We start from the raw sequence: 21,350 nt of genomic DNA, 5'->3' as shown, positions 1-21,350 counted from the left end.
CTAGATAGTAATAATAATAGAGTATATTTAAGCAAAATTACCATAGCAGAAAATGATGATGATTTGATTTTTTTTTTTTTTTTTTTATGAGACAGAGTTTTGCTCTGTCACCCAGGCTAGAGTGCCGTGGCATCAGCCTAGCTCACAGCAACCTCAAACTCCTGGGCTCAAGCAATCCTTCTGCCTCAGCCTCCCAAGTAGCTGGGACTACAGGCATGTGCCACCATGCCTGGCTAATTTTTTTCTCTATATTTTTAGCTGTCTAGATAATTTCTTTCTATTTTTAGTAGAGATGGGGTCTCGCTCTTGCTCAGGCTGGTCTCGAACTCCTGACCTCGAGCGATCCTCCTGCCTTGGCCTCCCAGAGTGCTAGGATTACAGGCATGAGCCACCGCACCCGGCTCAAATATTGGAATTTCTGAGTCTTGTTCAATATCCTCTTCTATTTAAGAAATAAAGCCCAATACGTTGTATAAGTTGTAAAGAGAAGAAGAAAACCAGGTAAAGAAGCTGGCAATGTGTAGGCAATGGTAAGTCTTAAGAGAGAAAAAGAATGTATAACACAGTTTAAAGATTCAAATGTTTCTGTACATAGGTACATAGAAAAACGAATTTCACAAATCCGTGTAATCCTGGAACTTAAACTATTCATATAGCTAAGCATGGACTTTAAGAAATATTTGTTCCAGGCCAGGTGTGGTAGCTCATGCCTGTAAATCCTAGCACTCTGGGAGGCTGAGGTGGGAGGATTGCTGGAGCTCAGGAGTTGGAGACCAGCCTGAGCAAGAGTGAGACCCCATCTCTACTAAAAATAGAAAAAATAAGCCAAGTGTCATGGTACAAGCCTGTAGTCCCAGCTACCTGGGAGGCTGAGGCAGGAGGATCGCTTAGGCCCAGGAGTTTGAGGTTGCTGTGAGCTAGGCTGACGCCATGGCACTCTAACACAGGCAACAGAGAGAGACTCTGTCTCAAAAAAAAAAAAAAAAAAAAATTCCAATATTCTTTTTAGCCTGGTGAGCTTAACCATTTTCTCTTCAATTTCTTGGGTTGTAAAAGTATTCAATGAAAATGATTAAGCCTGGCATGCATTATTTATTTGTTTGTTTATTTTTATTATGGCAAAATACAGGTAACATAAAGTATACATTTTATGTGTGCAGTTCATTGGCATTAAGTACAGTCGCTTTGTTGTGCAGACGTCACCACCGTCCACTCTAGAGCTTTTTCATCTGCCAAACTGCTGCTCATCCCCATTGGGCAACAGTTTTCCACTCTCCCTCCTCCTGCTCCTGGCAACCACAGTTCTTCTTTGTGTCTCTGTGAATTTGACTCTCATTTAAGTATTTGTCCTTTTGTGACTGGCTTATTTCACTTAGCACAGTGTCTTCAGGGTTCATCCATGTTGTAGCATGTGTCAGAATTTCCTTTTTAGAGCTGAATAATACTCTGTGGTGTGTATGTACCACATATTGTTTATCCATTCATCCCTCGGTGGACCTTCTGCCTATTGTGAATAATGCTGCTGTGAACACCGGTGTGGCATGCAGTGAGAAACTAAAACCATTGGCATTTTTAACTGCCCACATAATCTAATAGCGCTATTCTTTGAGTTCAGTTGTGTGTAACCATCTGAATATCATGAGAAGTTGAATAGGCTTCACCTCTGAGTGATGATGAATATAGTTCTTAAGAAACAGGCAGGGCACAGTGGCTTACGCCTGAAATCTCAGCACTTTGGGAGGCCAAGGCAGGAGGATTGCTTGAGGTCAGGAGTTCAAGAACAGCCTGAACATCATAGCAAGACCCCACCCCCATCCCCTACAAAAAATAAAAAAAATTAGCCAGGTGCGATGACATGCACCTGTAATCCCAGCTTCTCAGGAGGCTGAGTGAGGCAGGAAGATCACTTGAGCCCAGGAATTTGAGGTTGCAGTGAACCACTGCATTCTAGCCTGGGCAGCAGAGCCAGACACTGTCCCAGAGTGACAGGACTAGGCCAAATGTCAGGAAAGAAACAGACTATTGGAGCTTAATGTGGGGAGGGAAGGTAGCCAAGGTTAGGGAGTGTTTGATCTGGAAAAGGAGGTGCGAACAAGGGAGCCAGGACTACGGAGCAGGATGTTCCAGGCCACACGATGAGCTGGGCAGCAGTGGGGCTTGGTGGTGGTGAGTCAGGACCGTGGGTGAGGGGTGGGCTCGGCAGTGGAGTGAAAGGGAGAGGGAGTTGGTGTCCTCCTAAACTCTTAGGTTACTGTGCTAAGCAGAACTCAAGTTCTTTGCTAACCAGAAAAAGGGAAGTGACTCACCAAGGGCAGTATGGGGCCACTGATGCTACATCGGGCTAATTAACAAATTCCATTTTGGAAATCCTGTAAGTCCACTTCATAGAAAATAATACCCCAAATTAAATATATTACTCTGTGTAAGGAAGAAATGAAGAGCACTCTCTACCTTGAACCAGACAGATTTTACCCTTGAAGTACTGACCCAAACGTGGGTTAAGCTGTCCTTCTCACGAGCCGCAAATTACAGGTGAAGGAATAGAAATAAGACCATACAAATCTGCAAGTGCAGGTGAAACTTATACCTATTAGTTTTTTTAAGAGACAGGATCTTGCTCTGTCACCCAAGGTTAGAAATACCCATTTTTAAAAAGAAAGAAGTGGACTCCTCTGATTCTACCAGGCTTATTGTTTTGTACAAAAAAAAAAAAACACTTAAAATTTCTAGACAAATTTTCTTACAACTGAGTATGCATATTTCTTTGAATAGCGCTAGCAAAGGAACAAGTTTCATTCATTACAAGAATTTTTAAACTTCCAACTTCAAAAGAAATTGTCCAGAAAGCAGAGTTTGGAAACCCACTGAATTAGCATGTAAGCCAAATATCAAAATGCTCAAGTGTAAAAAAGGTAAGTCAAAATTTTATTGTCATTTCACAAGATACTTAGTTACCTCTTTTTTTGTTATATTAACAGCTAAGATTTCATTAAATTTTATGATCATAGCCTAAGAATAAATTCACAGTACCCATTTTGAGGTTATTTTTCATAGTATCTTTTTGTCTTGCAGATTTTTTGTTTAAGTTCTTGGTTATTGGAAATGCCGGAACTGGCAAATCTTGCTTACTTCATCAGTTTATTGAAAAAAAATGTAAGTGACATCAGTCATTCTTTTGTGCATGTCTTCTGAGAGTGCTCTCTTGCTCAGATTCCTTTACAGCTAGAAACTCTGATTTTGTTTTCCAGAGGAAAAAAGCCATAATTTAAAAGTACTTTAAGAGATTGTATTATTAAATTTTTAGTAATGTGACTGAGTTTTTATTGTGAGCATTTCTACTTAGTAATGGTTCAGTGTACAGTTACTCATGCTGTAAGTTTTCCTGATGCCAACAGATAACATGGTGACGGGGAAAGTAGCAGAGAGATTCTCTGGCAGGGACCCTGTTCCTGACGGAGTAGCTAAAGACGCCCTGGGCGTACACTGTAGATAAAATACTAGCATTGGGTCCTCACTGTGGCCAGCAGTGAAGGGAGTGACTGTCATCAGCACTGCTTTGCAGGCCAGGAAACAGGTTCAGAGAGGCTGGTGTGTGCTCTGGGGCAGTCACCTTGTGACCGCAGGCTCTTGACCACACTGCTGTCCTTTGCCATCGACTCTCACTGCTTTGCTGAAGGAAGTTGAATTTTTTATTCCAAACTCTGGAGGCCTTGAAAGATTGTAGAAGACTGTAGGTTTGAAAGGCCCTTAAAATAAATAGTGCTTTTATAATGAAAGAATTGTGGAGAAAGACCTGTTTATTTAATGGCAGTCTGGTGAAGGTCCAAAAATAGAAGTAATTTAATGAAGTGCATCTTAAGCAAATATGCACGAGCTACTATAAGTAGAGGGTGAAGAGGGGAGAGAGCCGGTATGAGATGTCTTGGCGGAGAGCTTTGAAGAAGAATAAAATTCTAAGAACTTACTCTGCTACTTCCTTTTCACCAATCTAGAGCTTGTTGGAGCCTGTGTTTAGTGACATGGACGCAGCGTGGGTTAGTCACAGATCCTGTCCTTACTGAATTTAACAAGTATTCATTCCCCGGGGGTTCCAGGTTTCTGTGCAGGTTGCCAAGATTTCGCATTGTACGGCCTTAGAAAAGAATATCCCAGAAGGTATTGGGCCACGTACCAAGTTTATGTAATCATTCTCTCCTGGGAGGAGAGCTCCCCCGAAGGTCCTTCCCAGCTCCTCACACGGAGTGATTCCGGGAAGGTCTGATATTATTTCTCTCATGGCCGTGTTGGAATCAGGGTGCTCCTGGCCTTTATTTGTGGCCTTCTGAAGGCTCCTGCCCGGTGTCCTGCCTGGGAGCTTACTCCTGGTGGGATGCCCACGCTCGCTCTGTGCCGTGTGGGCGTGAGACAGGCTGGCAGCGTGCAGCCAGCCACCCCCTCCTCCAGGAAACAACACATCCAATTGCCAAGTGGCGTCCCTGATTTCTGGAACAATTAGATTTTGTTCTATAGTTAAAAAATATAAATTAGTCAATGGACTGCATAGCCCTGATATTTGATTGTAGTTTATCCTTTCATCATCACCAAAATCTTCTTTTACAGGCAGTGTATTCCAGTTGGGTTTAGCGAAATACTTATTTTGCCTGTCTCCTGCCCATTCAAACAGTTAGTATTGATTTCACCAGCAAATTCTTTCCAAATTATTGCCCTGTAAGAGTAAAATTAATGAAAATTCTAACATCTGTAATATGCATAGAGTTTTGGTTTTTAGGTTTGTTTAAGAGATTTTTTTTGGTTCAACTTGTTCCTTAATCTTTGGTGTCTTCTCACATTTCCTTTGTGGGCTACGGTGCTTTTCCTTCCTTTGACTTTTATTTTTTTTAGAATATCTGTCTATTCAAATACAGTAGTTGAAACTATCACCACCTCATTACCAACTGAGTTCCAGACCTGACCCTGGGCAGAACACCCTTCTGAACAGCATGCTGGTGTTCAGACAGGCACCGTCTGTGAGCACCTTGATGGTGCCCAGCTGGGTATGATTCTGATATGGCATGGCCACCTCTAAGCCTAAGCTTGCAAATGTGTGATTTGTTTAGGGATTTCCAGAAAAAGCTTTATCATCTCTTTGAGAGTAGGGACTGTATGTATTGTATTTAAAACAGTGAATGCTTCTTATCAGTGACCTATCTGAGGAATGAATGGCTAAAGTAATTTCCATTTTCCATTGACAGATTAACCGTTGACTTTAGTGTTACTTGTTTCAATCTATAAGCCTATTACCTTAATGTTCTAAAATTAAATATCTTGTTTTTGTTTTTCTTTTTTAGTCAAAGATGACTCAAATCATACAATAGGAGTGGAATTTGGTTCAAAGATAATAAATGTTGGTGGTAAATATGTAAAGTTACAAATATGGGATACAGCAGGACAAGAACGATTCAGGTAGCTTTTTCTCTAACTTAAAAAAATATTTGAATATTGGATTTGAAATAATTATATTTTCTCAATATATAAGGTTAAGACCCTCTCCTAACCCCCCACCTTCCTTGTGCTGATTTCAGAAACGTCACCTCTGGAAACTGATTGATGAGATAGCTAAAATTCAGTTTAGCTCCATACACCATTGATTTACTAAAGCACATAGTAGAATCTCAGAGTGCATCGTAGTTTAGAACATCATTCTCAGGAGGATGTGGCACTGTGTGTTCTGCAGTATGCTTTTAAGTTAAAATCAAGGCAAACTAATGGTGCAATTTTTTTCTGTATTTCACTTTTAAAGGAGAATTTTTAAAAGCCTCTTGTGAGGGTTTTGTTTTGTTTTATATTAACTAGAGCATGTTCTCGTGGTTGATATACACAACCCACAAAATATTCGTTCCTCCACTCTTTTATTACAATACAATCACAATAGATGCTCAGAATGATGACTTCAGATCACTGCAAATGAGGTTATCTATTTAGTATTTTAATTGTTTTTTGCACAGATGCACAAAGTCAGAACAGATATCCACCATTTCAAAATTCAGTGAAATAAAACTCAACCCACTGTAAACATTTCACTTAATTAAAGTTGGGTATATATTATATACTAAATGCTCAATAATTGCTTATAAAATATTTTAACCATCATTAATCCCAGTCATTCTTCTGGAAGCACTGATTAAACATGGTGGATTCAATCAGACATTTATGTCTTTCCCTCTCTGAACCCCCCTGAAATGACTATAAAACAACTGAAATAGCATGTACTCAAATAGGCCAAAATGGGGAGAGTACACAACTATGATTGACAGGTTTCTAACAAAACAGTAAACATAGGAAGTGGCTGGTACACAGCAAGATGGAGGGAGCTCCGTCTTAACCACTGGGATGGAGGAAACCATTTCTCCCTGCTGAGTCCCAGAAAAGGTCAGGATTTGGAAGCATCAAGTTCTGGGGTGGGGGTGGGGGTAAAAGTGCTCATGCACACGCAGAATAAAAGGTTCAGTCTCTAAGTTGAAATACGGTCTAGACTCAAGGTCATACGACAGCGCAGGGTGGGGGCGGGGTGAGATCTGAAAAGAGGGAAGCTAAGTGAAAGTCTCTGAATCCTAACCCTCTGCTCCCACCTCTCCCCTAGTTGCTGGTAGCCAGGTGTATCCATCCCAGGCAGGAGACAGGATTCTTATCTGTAGAAAAATGAATAGCCCAAAAGGAAAGGCTTGAAGATACTGACATTTTGGTTTCCCAGTGAAACAGTCTCCATCCAGTCATCTGACAGTGAAGCCCTCCAAGCCCACCAGCTCCACCCAGACATAAAGAGCTTGTTTTAGGCTTTTTCATTCCTTGCTCTTAATATAAGTGATCAGACAGAAATTTGAAGGAAAGTTTCTATAATAAAGAGAAGGCCCAAAGTAAAGAAAGCTGGAACTTTCAGAAAACAGGAAAAAATACACTAAAAAAACTACAATATTCTCAGAAATAAGAGCAGAGATTGCATTCAAGTACATAATAAGAACAAAATGATATTTTAAAAGATCAACCAGAATAATATTTTAAGCAGGGTAGTGATCTCCCAGAAAGTAAAACAAGAAACTCAAGGTGACAAGTGAAAGAGACAACACAAAGAATCCGACAGAATTAATCCAGGAGCTGTAAAGCCTGCATGTTAGGAGTTCCAGAAGAGAGGAGAGCAGAGGAAACAATAGAGGAAAAAAACTATTCCCTGAAGGAATGAGATTCCAGATGGATTGGCAAATGCAAATGAGTGGGAAGGTCCAGACCAGGGCATGTCATGTGAAATTTCAGAATGCCAGGGATGAAGTAAAGATCCAAAAAGGCTCCAGGAGGGAAAGCAGTCACATATAAAGTACTGGAAATTGGGATTGCGTTGGCATTTCCATTGAGCACCAATGTTGGAAGCTGACACAGATTGGCACATTGCCTTCAAAACTCAGTGCAAAAAATTTTTTTCAACCTAAAATTCTAATCTTAGCTGAACTATAAGTGTGAGAATAAAATCTGAATGCCTTCAAATATGCAAGAATGGGGAGGAAACAAAGGTTACCTTTCTCAGAAGTGTACTTTCTTAGAAAGTTCAGAAGGGTATGCTTCACCGGTGTGAGTGCAGATAGGGGACCGTGAGGCCAGCAGGGGGCCAGCCCAGGAGGACAGCACAGGTCTGGGGACAGTGGAGGCAGAGCGAGAGGGCACTCAGGGTGTGGCAGTGCTGCCTTCCTGGGAGACGAGAGTGACAGGAAAGGAAGGCTGGTTGGCTGTAAGTGGGCTAACCCTGTTAGCGAATCAGAGAAGCAATAAGCTCTAATATTAAAAACTCCAATAGTTGCCGAAGCATTCTGTAGAAATAAGGACGCAAATACCAGAAGAAAGAAAACTGTAAGAGAGTAGAGGTTTTTGTGGCTTTTGTTCGTTTTTTTCTATGCTCAAAATAGTGTCTAGCATGTTATGGGCTCAATATGTTTTCTTTAAATGACTTGGTCAATTGAAGAGGAAAAATCACACACCTGAAGGAGGTGCTCACCTCGGGAGAGGCCTCGGGAGGAACGAAGCAGGTGGCTGTGTTTTGTTTCAAGACTTTTAGTAACATTTTACTTTAAAACTATCTACATGTGTTACATTGGTTGAAATTACTTTTGCAAAAAAAATTTAACACCTCAAGGAAGTATTCTTAAATTTTTAAATTTATATACCTGAATAACTTATACAAGAATCCTTATGTCAAGACAGTTGTGAGGACATTGGTACTTTAAGACAGGAGTCTGCCAACCTCCTCATTTGCCGGCAAATTAATAAAATTCTGCTTTCTGTCCTCAAAAAAAAAAAAAAAAAAGTAGTGTTGTAAAATAAATTCTAGAATAAATTTTTAAGCAGGAGCTGTGATACAGCTCACCTGGGTGCCTGCTGAGCTGGAAGAGCAGAGCTGGCTCTTCCCGTGTGCGGGACGCGCGGCCTCCCCCTGCCCTCGCGGCCACGGCCGGGCTGCGGTTCCTGAGACGGGCGCCCCGGGCAGCAGTCGCGAGGTGGGAAGGGCAAGCTCCCCGGCCTACCTGCCTGGGAGTCTAAGGGCGGGGCCCTTCCCAAGGAGCAAAGCAAGGATGGGTAGTTTTGTTTGTTTTCTGCAAGCCCACAGTTTTCTTTATTGCCCGAGGAGAGGCACTGTTCCTTTCTGTGGCGGCGTCTTTTCCTGCCACCAAGCCTGAGGGGCTTTCTTCACACCAGCCACCCTGACTCTCTGACGCCAGCTGGGCGTCCAAGCACTAAACTCAATTCTGATGCCACCAGAGTTAACAGAGACCCTACAGGTCAAGGACGCGGTCCCACAAGACTGTCCCCTGCTACAGATGCTGGTCACAAATGGGGAGCCCGGACACCTGCACTTCTGCCTGGCCATCTCCAAACTGGGCGGTTCCCACAGCCCCCCCACACCCCCTCTTCAGGTTTGAGGGTTCACTGCGATGACTCACAGACCTCAGGGAGACACTTCCACTGCCCGGTGTGTTACGTGGGAGTCAGTGCAGGGACAGCCAGGGAAGAGATGCACGGGGCAGGGGGCGGGGGGGCGTCCACAGAGCTGCCGTGCCCTCTCGGGGCACTGCCTTCCAGGACCCCCGTGTGTTCACCAACCCAGAGGCGCTCTGACCACCTCCTTGTGGCTTTTGTGGCGGCCTCATGACGCAGGCCTGGTTGTCAACTCAGCCTCCAGCTCCTTGTCCCTCCCCAGAGTTTGGGGGGCGGGGGCCAGAAGTTCTACCCTCTGATCACAGGTTGGTTCCCTGGACACCATCCCCCAGTCAACTCATTAGCTACAAAAAACATTCTTATCTCTGAGAAAATCACCGAAGTTCTAGGAGCTCTGTGCCCAGAACCTGGGACAAAGACCCCAAATATGTTTCTTGTTTTATGATTATTATGCTGTAGTTATTTTTTGTTCTGCCAACATTGTGGGGTGTTTACTGGTTACCTAGTGGTGCCCTGGGCCCTGTGCCAGCACCAGGATACTCCGGTGAGCGGCCGCGGAGCCTGCCTGCTGGAAGGGCAGACGGCCGGTGCGGAAACACACAAAACCACGTGTTACCAAGTGGGACGGGTGCAGCAGAGGGGACAGCACAGGAGTTGGAGGGTGGGATCCTGCTCGGATGACCTCACTGAGGATATGGTGTTTGATGGGACCCAAAGGACAAGGAAAACCAGCCTTGTGACAAGGCCAGACGGGTGGAGGGGCTGGGAGCAGGGAAGAGTGGGACCGGGGGCCTGGGACAGTGGGCGGGGGGACGGCCTGAGCACAGGGCTGGCTTTGAGGACTTGGGCTGCCCTGGAGAAGGACTGAGGCCCTCGTGGCAGCGGGGTGGCTGCCAGGTGACCGCAGCGTGGGGGCAGAGGGTGACAGGGGACTGCAGGTGACAGGGGAAGGCGTGCCTGGAGCAGGACGTGTGGGGTGCGAGGGATAGGACTTGGCCGGAGGATCGAACGTGGAGGTGGACGAAAAGGAGTCGAGGATACACGTGGAGGTGATTTGCTTTGGAGCCTGGGTGGGGAGTGATGCCCCTTCCGAGGCCAGCGTGGGCCTGGGGGAGGGACCAAAAGGAATTCTATCTTGTAACTGTGAAGTTTGCCGTGTTATGAGGCAGTCTCATGGCCCTGTGGGGGCATCAGTGGGGTCTCAGTGAAGCAGTCTGAGCTGGAGATACAATGTGAGTCGAATGTCACCAGGAAAGAGAGCCCAGGACCCACGCGGGGGAGCTGCAGTCCCCGCAGGGCAGATTGAAGAGGGTCCGGCGCTGGGGCGACCGTGGCCGGCGACAGGAGCGAGACCCGAGACGGCGGGCCGCAGAGGCAGGGGTGGACGAGGACAGAAGTGCCCACTAGTTTTGGGTGCACGGAGCTGGGGGACCTCGGCAGGCTGCTGCGGGGAGTGTCGGAGACACACGCCAGGGCGGGCGCAGCAGAGAAGGCGGCGAAGGCAGGCTGAGGACTCCGGGAGGCCCGAGGGAGAGTGGCCGACAGGACCGCCAGCATGTTTTTGGTTTGGTGTGTTAGGATGGGAGGTGCCAGGGCCACCTTTATTTTGCTAGTAGAAAAAAGATACAGCAAAGGGGGAGAGGTTGATAATGCGGGGGAGAAAGTGTGTTACTGAGAGAGAACAGTCCCGAGAATGTGCGCAGGGCGCGGGACGGGGCTCGGTCTCCTGTCTGGTGACGGGCAGCGGTGACTGGATCCTGGCTGGGAGATGAGGCTGTTCCCATCTGAGGACATCCCTGTTCCCTAGAGGAGGGGGAGGGGACCCTGGGGAGCCCGCCTGGGCTTGGCGGTGGCTCTCTTCTGCCTGCAGACGCCTCGCCCTCCCCAGGAGTCAGGGGCGACGTCCACTCAGAGCTGCTTCTGCCCTGAGAGAACGTCCCCCTGTCCCAGGCCGGCCTCCCCACCTCCCTGTCATTCCTGTGACCTGGTTTCAGGCAGCATAACCCCCACACGTATGTTCAGTGTCTTTGAATCATTTCTGTTTTAGAATGATGTCTGCCCTGAGTTGTGGTTCCCAAAGCAAACGTGGGTGTTTTCGTGGGAAGATGGTATTTAGCAGTGAGGGTCTCAGCTGGTTGGAAGTAAAGCCAGTGTCACTCTTCCAGGTCTGTGACAAGAAGTTACTACAGAGGCGCAGCCGGGGCGCTCCTGGTCTACGACATCACCAGGTAATGCCAGCTCCCAGGGTGGAGGAGGCCGCCCGGCGCTGCGTCCGCAGCCCGGCCCTGGCAAGGCGCCCTCTGTGCCGTGTGTGTCCGGGGCAGGCAGCGCGGCTGTCACCCAGGAAGCCCCTTGCCCTTCCATCTGGGTCTTCAAGGTCTCGGAACGAGCCCCCACCACTACTTGACCACGTAGAGAAACATGTTTGTAAGGTTTTAGGCAGATAAAGCAATTCTTCATGTTTCATTACATTTCTTAGCATGATGCGTGGACACTCTCCTTAGGGTTCACGAAGCTTTCTGTGTGGTGAGTTCTTAGAAGTGAGTTACTCTGGGCTGAGATTGCCTGGATTCCAGTCCTGGTCCCGTTACTAGCTGGGTGGCCTCCCCAGGCAAGGTGCTCCAGCCGCCTGGACCTTGGCTCCCTGGTCCGTAGATGAAGGTGTTAATAATCATGTCATCCTCGTGAGGTTTTTGGAGGTTTAAATTAACGTGAAACATTCATATTGTAGCTGTTAGCTACATATGGCAATTTAAACGAAATTAAATAAAGTAAAAGATTTAGTTCCTCAGTTGCACTGGCCACATTTCAAGTGCTCGGTGGCCATATGTGGCTGGTGCCTACTGTGTTGGACAGTGCAGGTTGTAGAACATTCCTGCCCTGAAGAAATTCCATCAGATAACACTGATCTCAGTGTTGCTAGCACGGATCTAGAAAGGTGTCATCTAAACGGTATCCTCAGGGTTCCTTCTAGGTGGGAACCAGTGCAGTGAGGGGACGTCACCCACTGCTTCCCTGTTCCAGGCTGTGTCCTCAGAGCTGGGTGCTCTGCGAGAAGGCAGGCAGCTCCGGGCCCAGCCTGCACTGTGCTTGCCCGGTGAGAGGCTCAGCTTGCTAAAGTGTGAAGTCATCAATCAGGGTATCAGAGTGTCACGGTCAGAAATTTGTCCTTAGACACATGAGAGCTGAAAACAGCAGGTCTGAGAGTTGGTTCTGGAGTCGGTAAGGTCCTGGCTTTACCACTGACTGCTGTGTGACTTTAGGCAACTTAATTAACCTCTCTGGGCCTCAGGTTTCTCATGGAAAACGGGGAATAACAGCAGTCCGTCACAGAGTCCTTATAAAGCGTCAGTGCGATAAATTCCTACAAAACAAGGTGCCAGCACGTTGCAGGGTTGACTCGTGGGAGCCATCAGTGGTCGTCTTGCTCACCAGTCATTGTCTGAACCGTGCCTGGCACATACTAAGAGCTCAACAGATATTCGTAAAACGAAGGAAGGAAATTCTGTTTCCTTTTGCTTGAGCAAACAAAAACCAACAAACTATCTGGCTTATTGTCTCATTTTTCTGGAAACAAAACGAAACAGACCCTGGGGGTGTGTCATATACTTGGTGCATTCAGGTTGAGTTACCTTAAAGGTGTGGTTGCCATTACCCCAAAATGTTGAAAAGCAGTGTGAGTAGTGAGAATGACTGGAAAGAGTTGCTGGTTTTATAAAATACATGTATTATTTTCACAATCTTATGTTACGCAGCCGAGAAACCTACAATGCGCTTACTAATTGGTTAACAGATGCCAGAATGCTAGCGAGTCAGAACATTGTGATCATCCTCTGTGGGAACAAGAAGGACCTGGATGCAGATCGCGAAGTTACCTTCTTAGAAGCCTCCAGATTTGCTCAAGAAAATGGCAAGTGACCTTTTATCTCTTACTGTTTTTCAAATGGCAGATTTAGGGGGTAACAACATTTCTTTGAGTTTAAAACATCTCTTGGAGTTTCAAGGTTGTATTTAGGAAATGTAGAATTTGAGATTGTTTTCACTATAAATTTAGACTTATTTAGTGTATTTTCAGTATATTGCATTCTGCCTACAAAAGTTACTATGATGATAAAAGCAAATCTTTTAACATTCTGTAATGACTTTTTAGTATTGAATCTTTGATTAGAGATCTTGGGTTAAAGCGAAATTTATTTATTTATATATATGTGGAGGGGGGGTGGAGAGAGAGAGAGAGAGAGAGAGAGACACACACACACAGGGTCTCGCTCTGTTGCCCAGGCTGGAGTGCAGTGGCGTAATCATAGCTCACTGCAACCTCAAACTCCTGGGCTCAAGCGATCCTCCTGCCTCAGTCTCCCGAGTCACTGCGACTACAGGCATGCGCCACCACACCTGGCTAATTTTTTGTTTCTATTTTTAGTTGTTCAGGTAATTTCTTTCTATTTTTAGTAGAGACGGAGTCTCACTCTTGCTCAGGCTGGTTTCGAACTCCTGAGCTCAAGCAATCCTCCCGCCTCGGCCTCCTAGAGTGCTAGGATTACAGGTGTGAGCCACCTCGCCCAGCCAAAATTCAGACATTTTAAATAACTTTAAGTTTTAGAACCAATCAAGAACTACGATATCCTAATATCGGTGTTTGATGGGATTCTAGGACTACCAGATTACATTCTTCGAAACTGACTAGTTTCTTGCCACAAAATAAACATGAGAGAAACACATAAGCCAGAATCATGATAGTTTTCAAAGATCTGTTTAGAAATACGGAAGCTAAGAATGTTAAAAGCTCAAAAGGAATTTTCATGTGACCTAAATGTCCACATCTTTACAAGTGAGGGCACAAGAATCTGGAGAGGTCGTGGTTTGCCTGGAGAGCAGCAGAACAGGCCTGTCTGTGAGGACCGGCAGCCCCTCTGCTGGGTAAAAGGAGCGCTCATTCCTATAAGGCCTCTCCACGGGCGGAGTGACAGATTGCGATACAGTCCCCTAGAAAGCACAAAGACGTGTAGCTTGTACTTGTGGTAACATACAGATCGTTTGAAGAAGGATGAAATGGGTGGCCGGGCCGCGTGGCCGGCGCCTTCTCGCCCGCTGGGCAGGCGTTCCAGCTGCGGAAGCCTCGTTGCTCCTTCCGTCTCTGCAGTGGATTAAGTGCCGGCACAAGATGGCAGCTGCTTTTCAGAAAAGGTTCGAATGCTTCTAACATTTTAAAAAACATAATTGACACATGCTGATTTTGTATTTACAGAATTATATAGTTTTATGTCATATTTTTGTCTGCTCTTCTAAGAATGCTAAATGGGCTTCTAGTAAGTGAAAATTATGATTCGTCTTCTAAATGTGGTGTTGTATTTTGTTTGATGTCAATTTCAGAGCTGATGTTTTTGGAGACAAGTGCGCTAACAGGGGAGAATGTGGAAGAGGCTTTTGTACAGTGTGCACGAAAAATACTTAACAAAATTGAATCAGGTAAAAGCCTGTCCATTAATAAACTTTTCATCTGCATGCTTTACTCTCTAGCTCAGTAATATCACCTTTTAATATTTTCAGGAGCAATTTGGTCAAAGAATATTCTCTCTGCACCTGCCAACCTAAAACTGCCACTTACGGGTTTGCAGGTCACAGGTCACGTCCCGTGGCTGCGGTGAACGCCGCCCTCTGGCCAGGATGGTTTCCGCGGTGATGAAAGGGACGAGAGACCAGCTCGACTGGGGGTGGGGGACAGTCAAGGTTTCAGCCAGTGTTTGCTCTTAGCGCCACAGTCTCCGTGGGGTCCTTCGCTTAAAGGAGGAGGAATAGGCCTTTGTCCACTGTCCGAGACATGCCGGTTCTCTTGGGCCCGTGGCCACGTGTAACGGCATGATCGGCGCATCGTGGAACGTTGGCGGTTGCAGCTCCATGCATCATGGAGCTGTGTAGTCAGGAGTCATTTTATTTCTGAAGCTAACTGGGCATGCCTCGTTTTTATATTTGTTGCTTCGGTAAAAATAACTTGAAATAACTATAATGTGGGCAACTGATGAAATACTATGTAGTTGTCCCTTACTAGAGTTTTTATTTAAATATTACCAAACATGTGGGTATTCACTTTTTAATTAATTCATTCAAATATCTGAGGGCCTATTCTTTGCCAAGTGCTGGGATACAAAAATTAGTCACAATTCTTGCCCTCAAGAAACCATCTTTCAAGGAAGACAATCAAAAGATAATGACAATCCCGTGAGGCTGATGCAGCGATTGAGAGATGCGCAGGCCCCTGGCGTAACGGAGAAGGGGAAACTGCCCCACCCAGAGGATGGAGGTAGTAGGGGGGGGGGCCTCCAGGAGGAGGTGATGGCTGAGCTCAAACTTTCAACGTATAAGGAAGAGTGAGCCAGCAGGGGAGTGAGGGGGAGGGAGTGACAGGAGGGAAGGTTGAAGAAAGGCAGGAGCCAGCCAGTGGCCCTCATCGAGGATCTAGAACTTTTTCCTGTAGGTTACGGATTCTCAGTGCTGGCTGGGTGCTAGAGTCGCTGGGATGCATGGGAAACTGTAATCCCAGGTCCCACCTCTAGGGACGCTAACTTCACTGGGCTGAAGTATGGTTTAGGCATCAGCATTTTTACGTGTTCTCTCGTGTGATTCTAATGCTCAGCCAAGACTGAGAATCACTGCAGTGGCGGGGTGGGGTCAGCTGGCGAGTGACGTGGTCAGGTTGTGACTTGACATCAGTCATGTAGCAGGTGGTTATGTTGAGGACAGATCAAAGGGAGGCCAGGGCTGGAGGCCAGGATATCAGTTAAGGCATTTTTGAGTAATGCGAGTAAAAAATGACTGATTAAAGCTCGACGGGGGCCGGGCGCGGTGGCTCCTGCCTATAATCCCAGCACTCTGGGAGGCCGAGGCGGGAGGATCGTTTGAGCTCAGGAGTTCGAGACCAGCCTGAGCAAAAGCGAGACCCCATCTCTACTAAAAAAAAAAAAAAAAAAAAAAAAAATAGAAATTAGCTGGCCAACTAAAAATATAGAGAAACAACGATTAGCCAGGCATGGTGGCACATGCCTGTAGTCCCAGCTACTCAGGAGGCTGAGGCAGGAGGATCGCTTGAGCCCAGGAGTTTGAGGTTGCTGTGAGCTAGGCTGATGCACGGCACTCTAGCCCGGGGAACAGAGCGAGACTCTGTCTCAAAAAAAAGAAAAAGAAAACAAAAAAAATTTACTAAGCTTGGTATAAAAAATGTTATTTTTAGAGACTCTAGGATAGAGACTGTAGGATAAATATTTATCGTTACATTGGCTGGATGTTGAGTATTATTAAGCTCAACGTGAGGTTTTATTTAAATATCCTTGCTACCTTAGTGTTGTGTTCATGAATGCAGCAGATACAACTTGCTTCATATAAAACTTTCAAAATGCATTCCTTCTGAGATCACCGAAATTGTAATTATATCTAGGTGAAAAAAATATAAGGGTATAAGTTTGGATTCTTCAGCAGTACTTCTTTATTTTAATTTTTTAAATGGGTATCATATGGTTCAAAAATCATTGTTTCCTCCCCCTCTTTTACACAAAATTTAGCATATCGTAGACTGCTACATCTTGCTTTCTTCCGGTTGTTACAACCTACAAATCATTCCAAATCAACATATAGAGAGTTTCTATATACATATATGATACCTAGTATGTATGTATACATACACACATAATGTATGTGTGTATAATGTATAATGCAGGTTGAGCATCCCTGATCTGAAAATCCAAAATCCGAAATACTCCAAAATGTGAAACTTTTTGAGTGCGGACATGATGTTCACAGGAAATGCTCATTGAAGCATTTTGGACTTCAGATTTTTAGATTAGCAATGCTGAACCTGTACATATAATGCAAATATTCCAAAATCCAAAAAAATCTGAACCACTTCTGGTCCCAAGCATTTCAGATAAGAAATATTCAACCTGTATTACTGTAATTTATGTAACCCGTCTACTTGTGTGAGTCTGAAATAAATTCCCAGAAGTGGATTGCTAGGTCAGAGGACATAAGCGTTGGGATTTAGGTGGAGGCTGTCAAATTTTCTCCTGTCGACAGGATTATTTCTCTAAAGCCACGTCCACAGGGTGCATCACCATACTTGGGTTTTTGGCCAGTCCAATAAGTGAAAAGTGGTATCTCTGTAGTTTAATTTTAAATTCATTTATTTTTGTATACATAATGTATTCACATCATTCCAAACTCAAGAAGTACAAAAGAATATGCAGTGAAAAGTCCCTCTTCATTAGCACCCACTCTGGCCCCTCGCCATCCGGAACTCCTTCCTGCAGTCAGCCATTATCATCAGTTCTTTGTGTATCCTTCTAGAGATACTTCATGCCTGTGCAAGCAATCACGTGTGTATATTTTTTCCCTCTTTATTCAAAGTGGTGGTGTATATACATGGTGTTCTACACTTTGTTTTTTTTTTTTTTGTTTTGTTTTGTTTTCACTTATTTTGGGGATCACAGAAACATAAAAACTTTTTAAAAAGAAGACTTGCTTGGTCCTCAGGTGAGCTGGACCCGGAAAGAATGGGCTCAGGTATTCAGTACGGAGACGCTGCCTTGCGACAGCTGAGGTCACCGCGGCGAGCACAGGCCCCGAATGCTCAGGAGTGTGGTTGTTAGAAGCCGCAGGAGAGCGCTCAGGTGGGTGCGGACGTGTGGCTGCCCTAAGTCCCTAGCGTGCTTGACCCCGGAGGCTCATTACTGCTTTTCACGGCTCCAGTATGAAAAGGAGAGTTAAAGTTAGATGTTCTGACTGGTAGAATTCATGCTCTGGAGGAAATTCTCGTGCTTGGGCTTAGAAAGAAAGAAAGGGCAAGCAGCCATGGCCAGGAGTGGGTGAGATCCTCTTCTCCCTTACATCATTAAGAAGACTTTCTCGGATTGAGTTCTAAATGCTTTAAGTTTTATTTATTTTTACATTTATAATTATGTGGATTTCTAAATTGCTCTTACTGTTTTTTAGGTGTTCATCAGTGGTATCTGAGACAGAGTTGTTGGAACTTGAAGAATCTGAAGTTTTTTACCACCATCTTTTTCTACTTTATACAAAAGTAGATCTTTGCGGGGGAAAAAAGAATTTGGGGTGTTCTGCAGGCTAGTGGACGTGGCACAGGAAATCATAGTAACCCTAATCCGATGGACAACACCACTAGATGTATACATGTATGTAAACATCTTCCTTTCCATACTTCCCTTTCACCTTTAGTTTAAAACATGGTATGTCCTGTATATATGGGGTCTAGCCCAACATGTCTCCACAGCATGGTATCTGATGTATGATATGATAAAATGCTGCACTAAATGCAGTTTAATATTTTATTTTTTTTAATCATATGAACTAAAATGCGTTAATTATAAGGTGTGCTTTTCTCATCATGTCGGTTATATTGCACAATTGGTTATATTTATGACCTGATCTTCAAAGACTGGCATTGATAGCCAGCGCGTTTCTTATTTAATTCAGTTTCCCACATTCTACACGGTGTTTATGTGATCACACTTGAAATCCTAGATCAGTAGTCATTCACAAACATACAAAATAAAACGAAAGATGGAGTTATCCGTGAACTTTACACTGTCCAGCTCTCTGTTGATTTTAAAGCATCGTCATCCAGGCCAGTTCAGGAAGTCGGTCTGGAGGACCTGTGTTGTGTTAGGCTGTGGGATCGGCACTAAGGATTCCGGCCTTTAACCAAACCTCCTAGGCCACTGATTCTACTCTCAGCCACTGGTAAAATGTGACAGCCCGTGTAAGCGGGGCCCTCACCTGTTTCCAGTTTGCTGATCTATCTGGTCTCCCTGCTGGAAATCACAGCGTTTGCCCTGTCCTTTTTCTGGAATTCAGTGTAGTGGCATCACTGCCTGGTTTTCAGATTTTTCATTTAATGTTCATTTTAAGGAAACCCACTAAATCTAGTTACTCTTAAAAGGATACCACTCATTAAGAAATTTCTTTATAGCTTTTGCTGGATACTTAAATGCCTTACTACAGTTAGCAAGTTGACATGTTTTTAGTTCACATAAGGTATACTGGGTATATTGAAGTATAATATATATTGTATTAGAAAGACTTGTTCTTATATTTTAAAGTGTCAATACAAAAAAACATAATGGAACCTTTCCTTAAAGTTGAAATACAGCAGTATTACTTAAGTCTGAAAGGTTAAAAAGCTTTCTTCACCTTGCATATGCTCTTCCACTGTGACTTTCTAGCTGCAGACTGGTAAGTTTAATTAACTTTTACTTAGAAGATGCCTGCTGCTTTTATTCTAATCGACAGAGCACAGAGACACGTACAAACTTTGGAAAGTGACTTGGATAAAAATATCAGTATGTATCTGCTTTTAGATATTTTAAGTTTTGCTTTTTTTATGCCTTGAATATTTTAATTTGGAAAGTCAGAATCGGAAGCAAATTCTCAAACTGAACTACTTCTTAGATCTCACTGTAAGAATGTTTTATTCAATGTCTCATTATGATAGATTTGCAAGCTGCTCATTTCTGAACAGCTTTTTGCATGGGATAGGAGCATGCCCATTCTAACACATCAGTTTATTCAAAAGCAAGAACTTTAAAAATAAGACAAATGTAAAGATGTTTTATAAATGATCCTGTTAATTAAACCACAGATACCATATGTCGTTCCACACCTTCTTCCAATAAAAGTTTCTGGAGAACCAAACCATGGTGGTTCTTAATTAGGCTTTGCCTGTAGGAAAAATGAAGAGGGGAGATAATTTAGTATTGGTCAGTCTAGTAACAAATATTACGGTACATTCCCCACAACTTACTAAGTTTTCAGGAAGCTCTTAATTTAGATTTCCAGAAAAGTAATTTTTCAGTCTTCCTAGAAGGTGGTTATAAAGAGCATTTATATTTGAGATTGTAATTTATTCTTTTATAATCCAGCATTTAAGTGAAAATGAGAACATCACAGTTTGGGAATCTGTAATGGTTTTGTTAAAAACATTACTTGTGGCTTGAGAGTTGTTGAAATGTTTAAGACATTGATTTCTAGCAAATCAATAATATTATTTAAAGAATCTGATTATAAAATTAGAAACCTAAGTGATTTGTAATTCATACTGTGGCACAGGAGATGATGGTTCTTCATTTTTGTCATCTTTGTCCTTTTTATTTTTTTAGAAGGGAGAATTAGAGGTGCTTTAAAACATCTGTGAATTTTTAATAATTTTTTTGTGCCAGTTGTGAAGTATGTCTTTCCTAATCCATATAACTATTCGTGTACATACAATTTGAGTTTGTCCCAATTGTTACTTTGTTGTTTCCTGGTTGTATTTACTTCTATAAAGGGTGTTTTTAGAATTTTAGAGGAATTTTTCTGAGAACACCACTGTCAGTAGGAAAAGTGGCTGAGTTTTTGTCCATCACCCCTAAGATTAGAAAATACTGCTTACTGGTAGAAAATAATGTGATTAGGGAATGTTTGGTTTTTTTCTTTAAACATAGCATTTATCTACTTTTATATGTTTAATTATGGAGATTTTCAAATATACACAAATATAGAGAAAATAGCATAGTGAATCACTACATCAGCCAGCGTCAATAATTATCTACATTATGCTATCCTGTCTTACCTATGTTTAGCCCACTTTTTTATGCTATAGCGTTTGAAAACATCCAAGGCGTCTGTCATTTCACCCCAAAATCAGTATGCATCTCTGACAATATTTTCTAAAAATTTTATGAAATTGGTATACCATTAGGAAGATGTTTATATTTTTCTTATCTTGCAATTATATAATATGAAGTTGGTTTTCTGGTACGTACTGAAAAAGCAAAAATGTGTGTCTTTCGTGAAGTATTGGAGTTGGTGACGTCCCAGCGCATGGCCAGTTACAGCAGAGGTGCTGTTCCCTGGCCTGGGGGCAGCTGTGCCTTCGGCAAGGACAGCAGGCCCGGCAGCCTGGTGCCCAGGGCCAGCACAGCTTCAGGGGGTGGGTGTCCCTCACTGTACCGGTTGCTGAACACACCTCCCGGTGTAGTAACATGAGGCATATTTAATTTAAATCATCTCAACAGTCTGTATTCTATTTTGAAGAACGTATTTCATTATAAGGAAAACATTCAACTTTCACGCGTGTTTGTTTGGACCTTCTGCCAACTAAGCACGAGGTGGGCTGAGCCAGCTCTTAAACTTGCGGCAGTCTCGGTGTGCTCCTTCAGCTAGAGGACATTGTCATTAAACTTACGTGGGAAACTCAATGAAAACTGGGTAAGCCTGTGCTCTGACAACTCCTTTCTCTAACTTTTTCTTGTTTTGTTTTGTTTTGTTTTGTTTTTTGGTTTTTGTTTTAGAGACAGGGTCTTGCTCTGTTGCCCTGGCTAGAGTGCAGTGGTGCGATCATAGCT

The 21,350-nt window shown here is 43.8% G+C and overlaps 1 protein-coding gene across 2 annotated transcripts in view; it reads left to right on the top strand.

Annotated features, from left to right (window-relative positions):
* Positions 1-19,685, top strand: part of RAB4A (RAB4A, member RAS oncogene family) — a 31,785-nt gene extending 12,100 nt beyond the window's left edge. The window contains exons 3-9 of one of the 2 annotated variants that reach the window (XM_069484752.1): positions 3,073-3,153; positions 5,328-5,442; positions 11,124-11,186; positions 12,714-12,868; positions 14,332-14,427; positions 17,482-17,618; positions 17,941-19,685. In XM_069484752.1, the coding sequence (XP_069340853.1) occupies positions 3,073-3,153; positions 5,328-5,442; positions 11,124-11,186; positions 12,714-12,868; positions 14,332-14,427; positions 17,482-17,597 (626 nt within the window). In that variant the 3' untranslated portion in view covers positions 17,598-17,618; positions 17,941-19,685. The remainder of the gene's footprint in view (positions 1-3,072; positions 3,154-5,327; positions 5,443-11,123; positions 11,187-12,713; positions 12,869-14,331; positions 14,428-17,481; positions 17,619-17,940) is intronic. The other variant, XM_069484751.1, reaches the window with a different exon arrangement.
* The last annotated feature ends 1,665 nt before the right edge of the window (positions 19,686-21,350 follow it).

Source organism: Eulemur rufifrons, chromosome 11 (genome assembly GCF_041146395.1).
Source record: "Eulemur rufifrons isolate Redbay chromosome 11, OSU_ERuf_1, whole genome shotgun sequence".
In the NCBI taxonomy this organism is placed as follows: Eukaryota; Metazoa; Chordata; class Mammalia; order Primates; family Lemuridae; genus Eulemur; species Eulemur rufifrons.
Note: the sequence above shows the minus strand (reverse complement) of the source record. Positions and strands in the feature narration are given on the sequence as shown.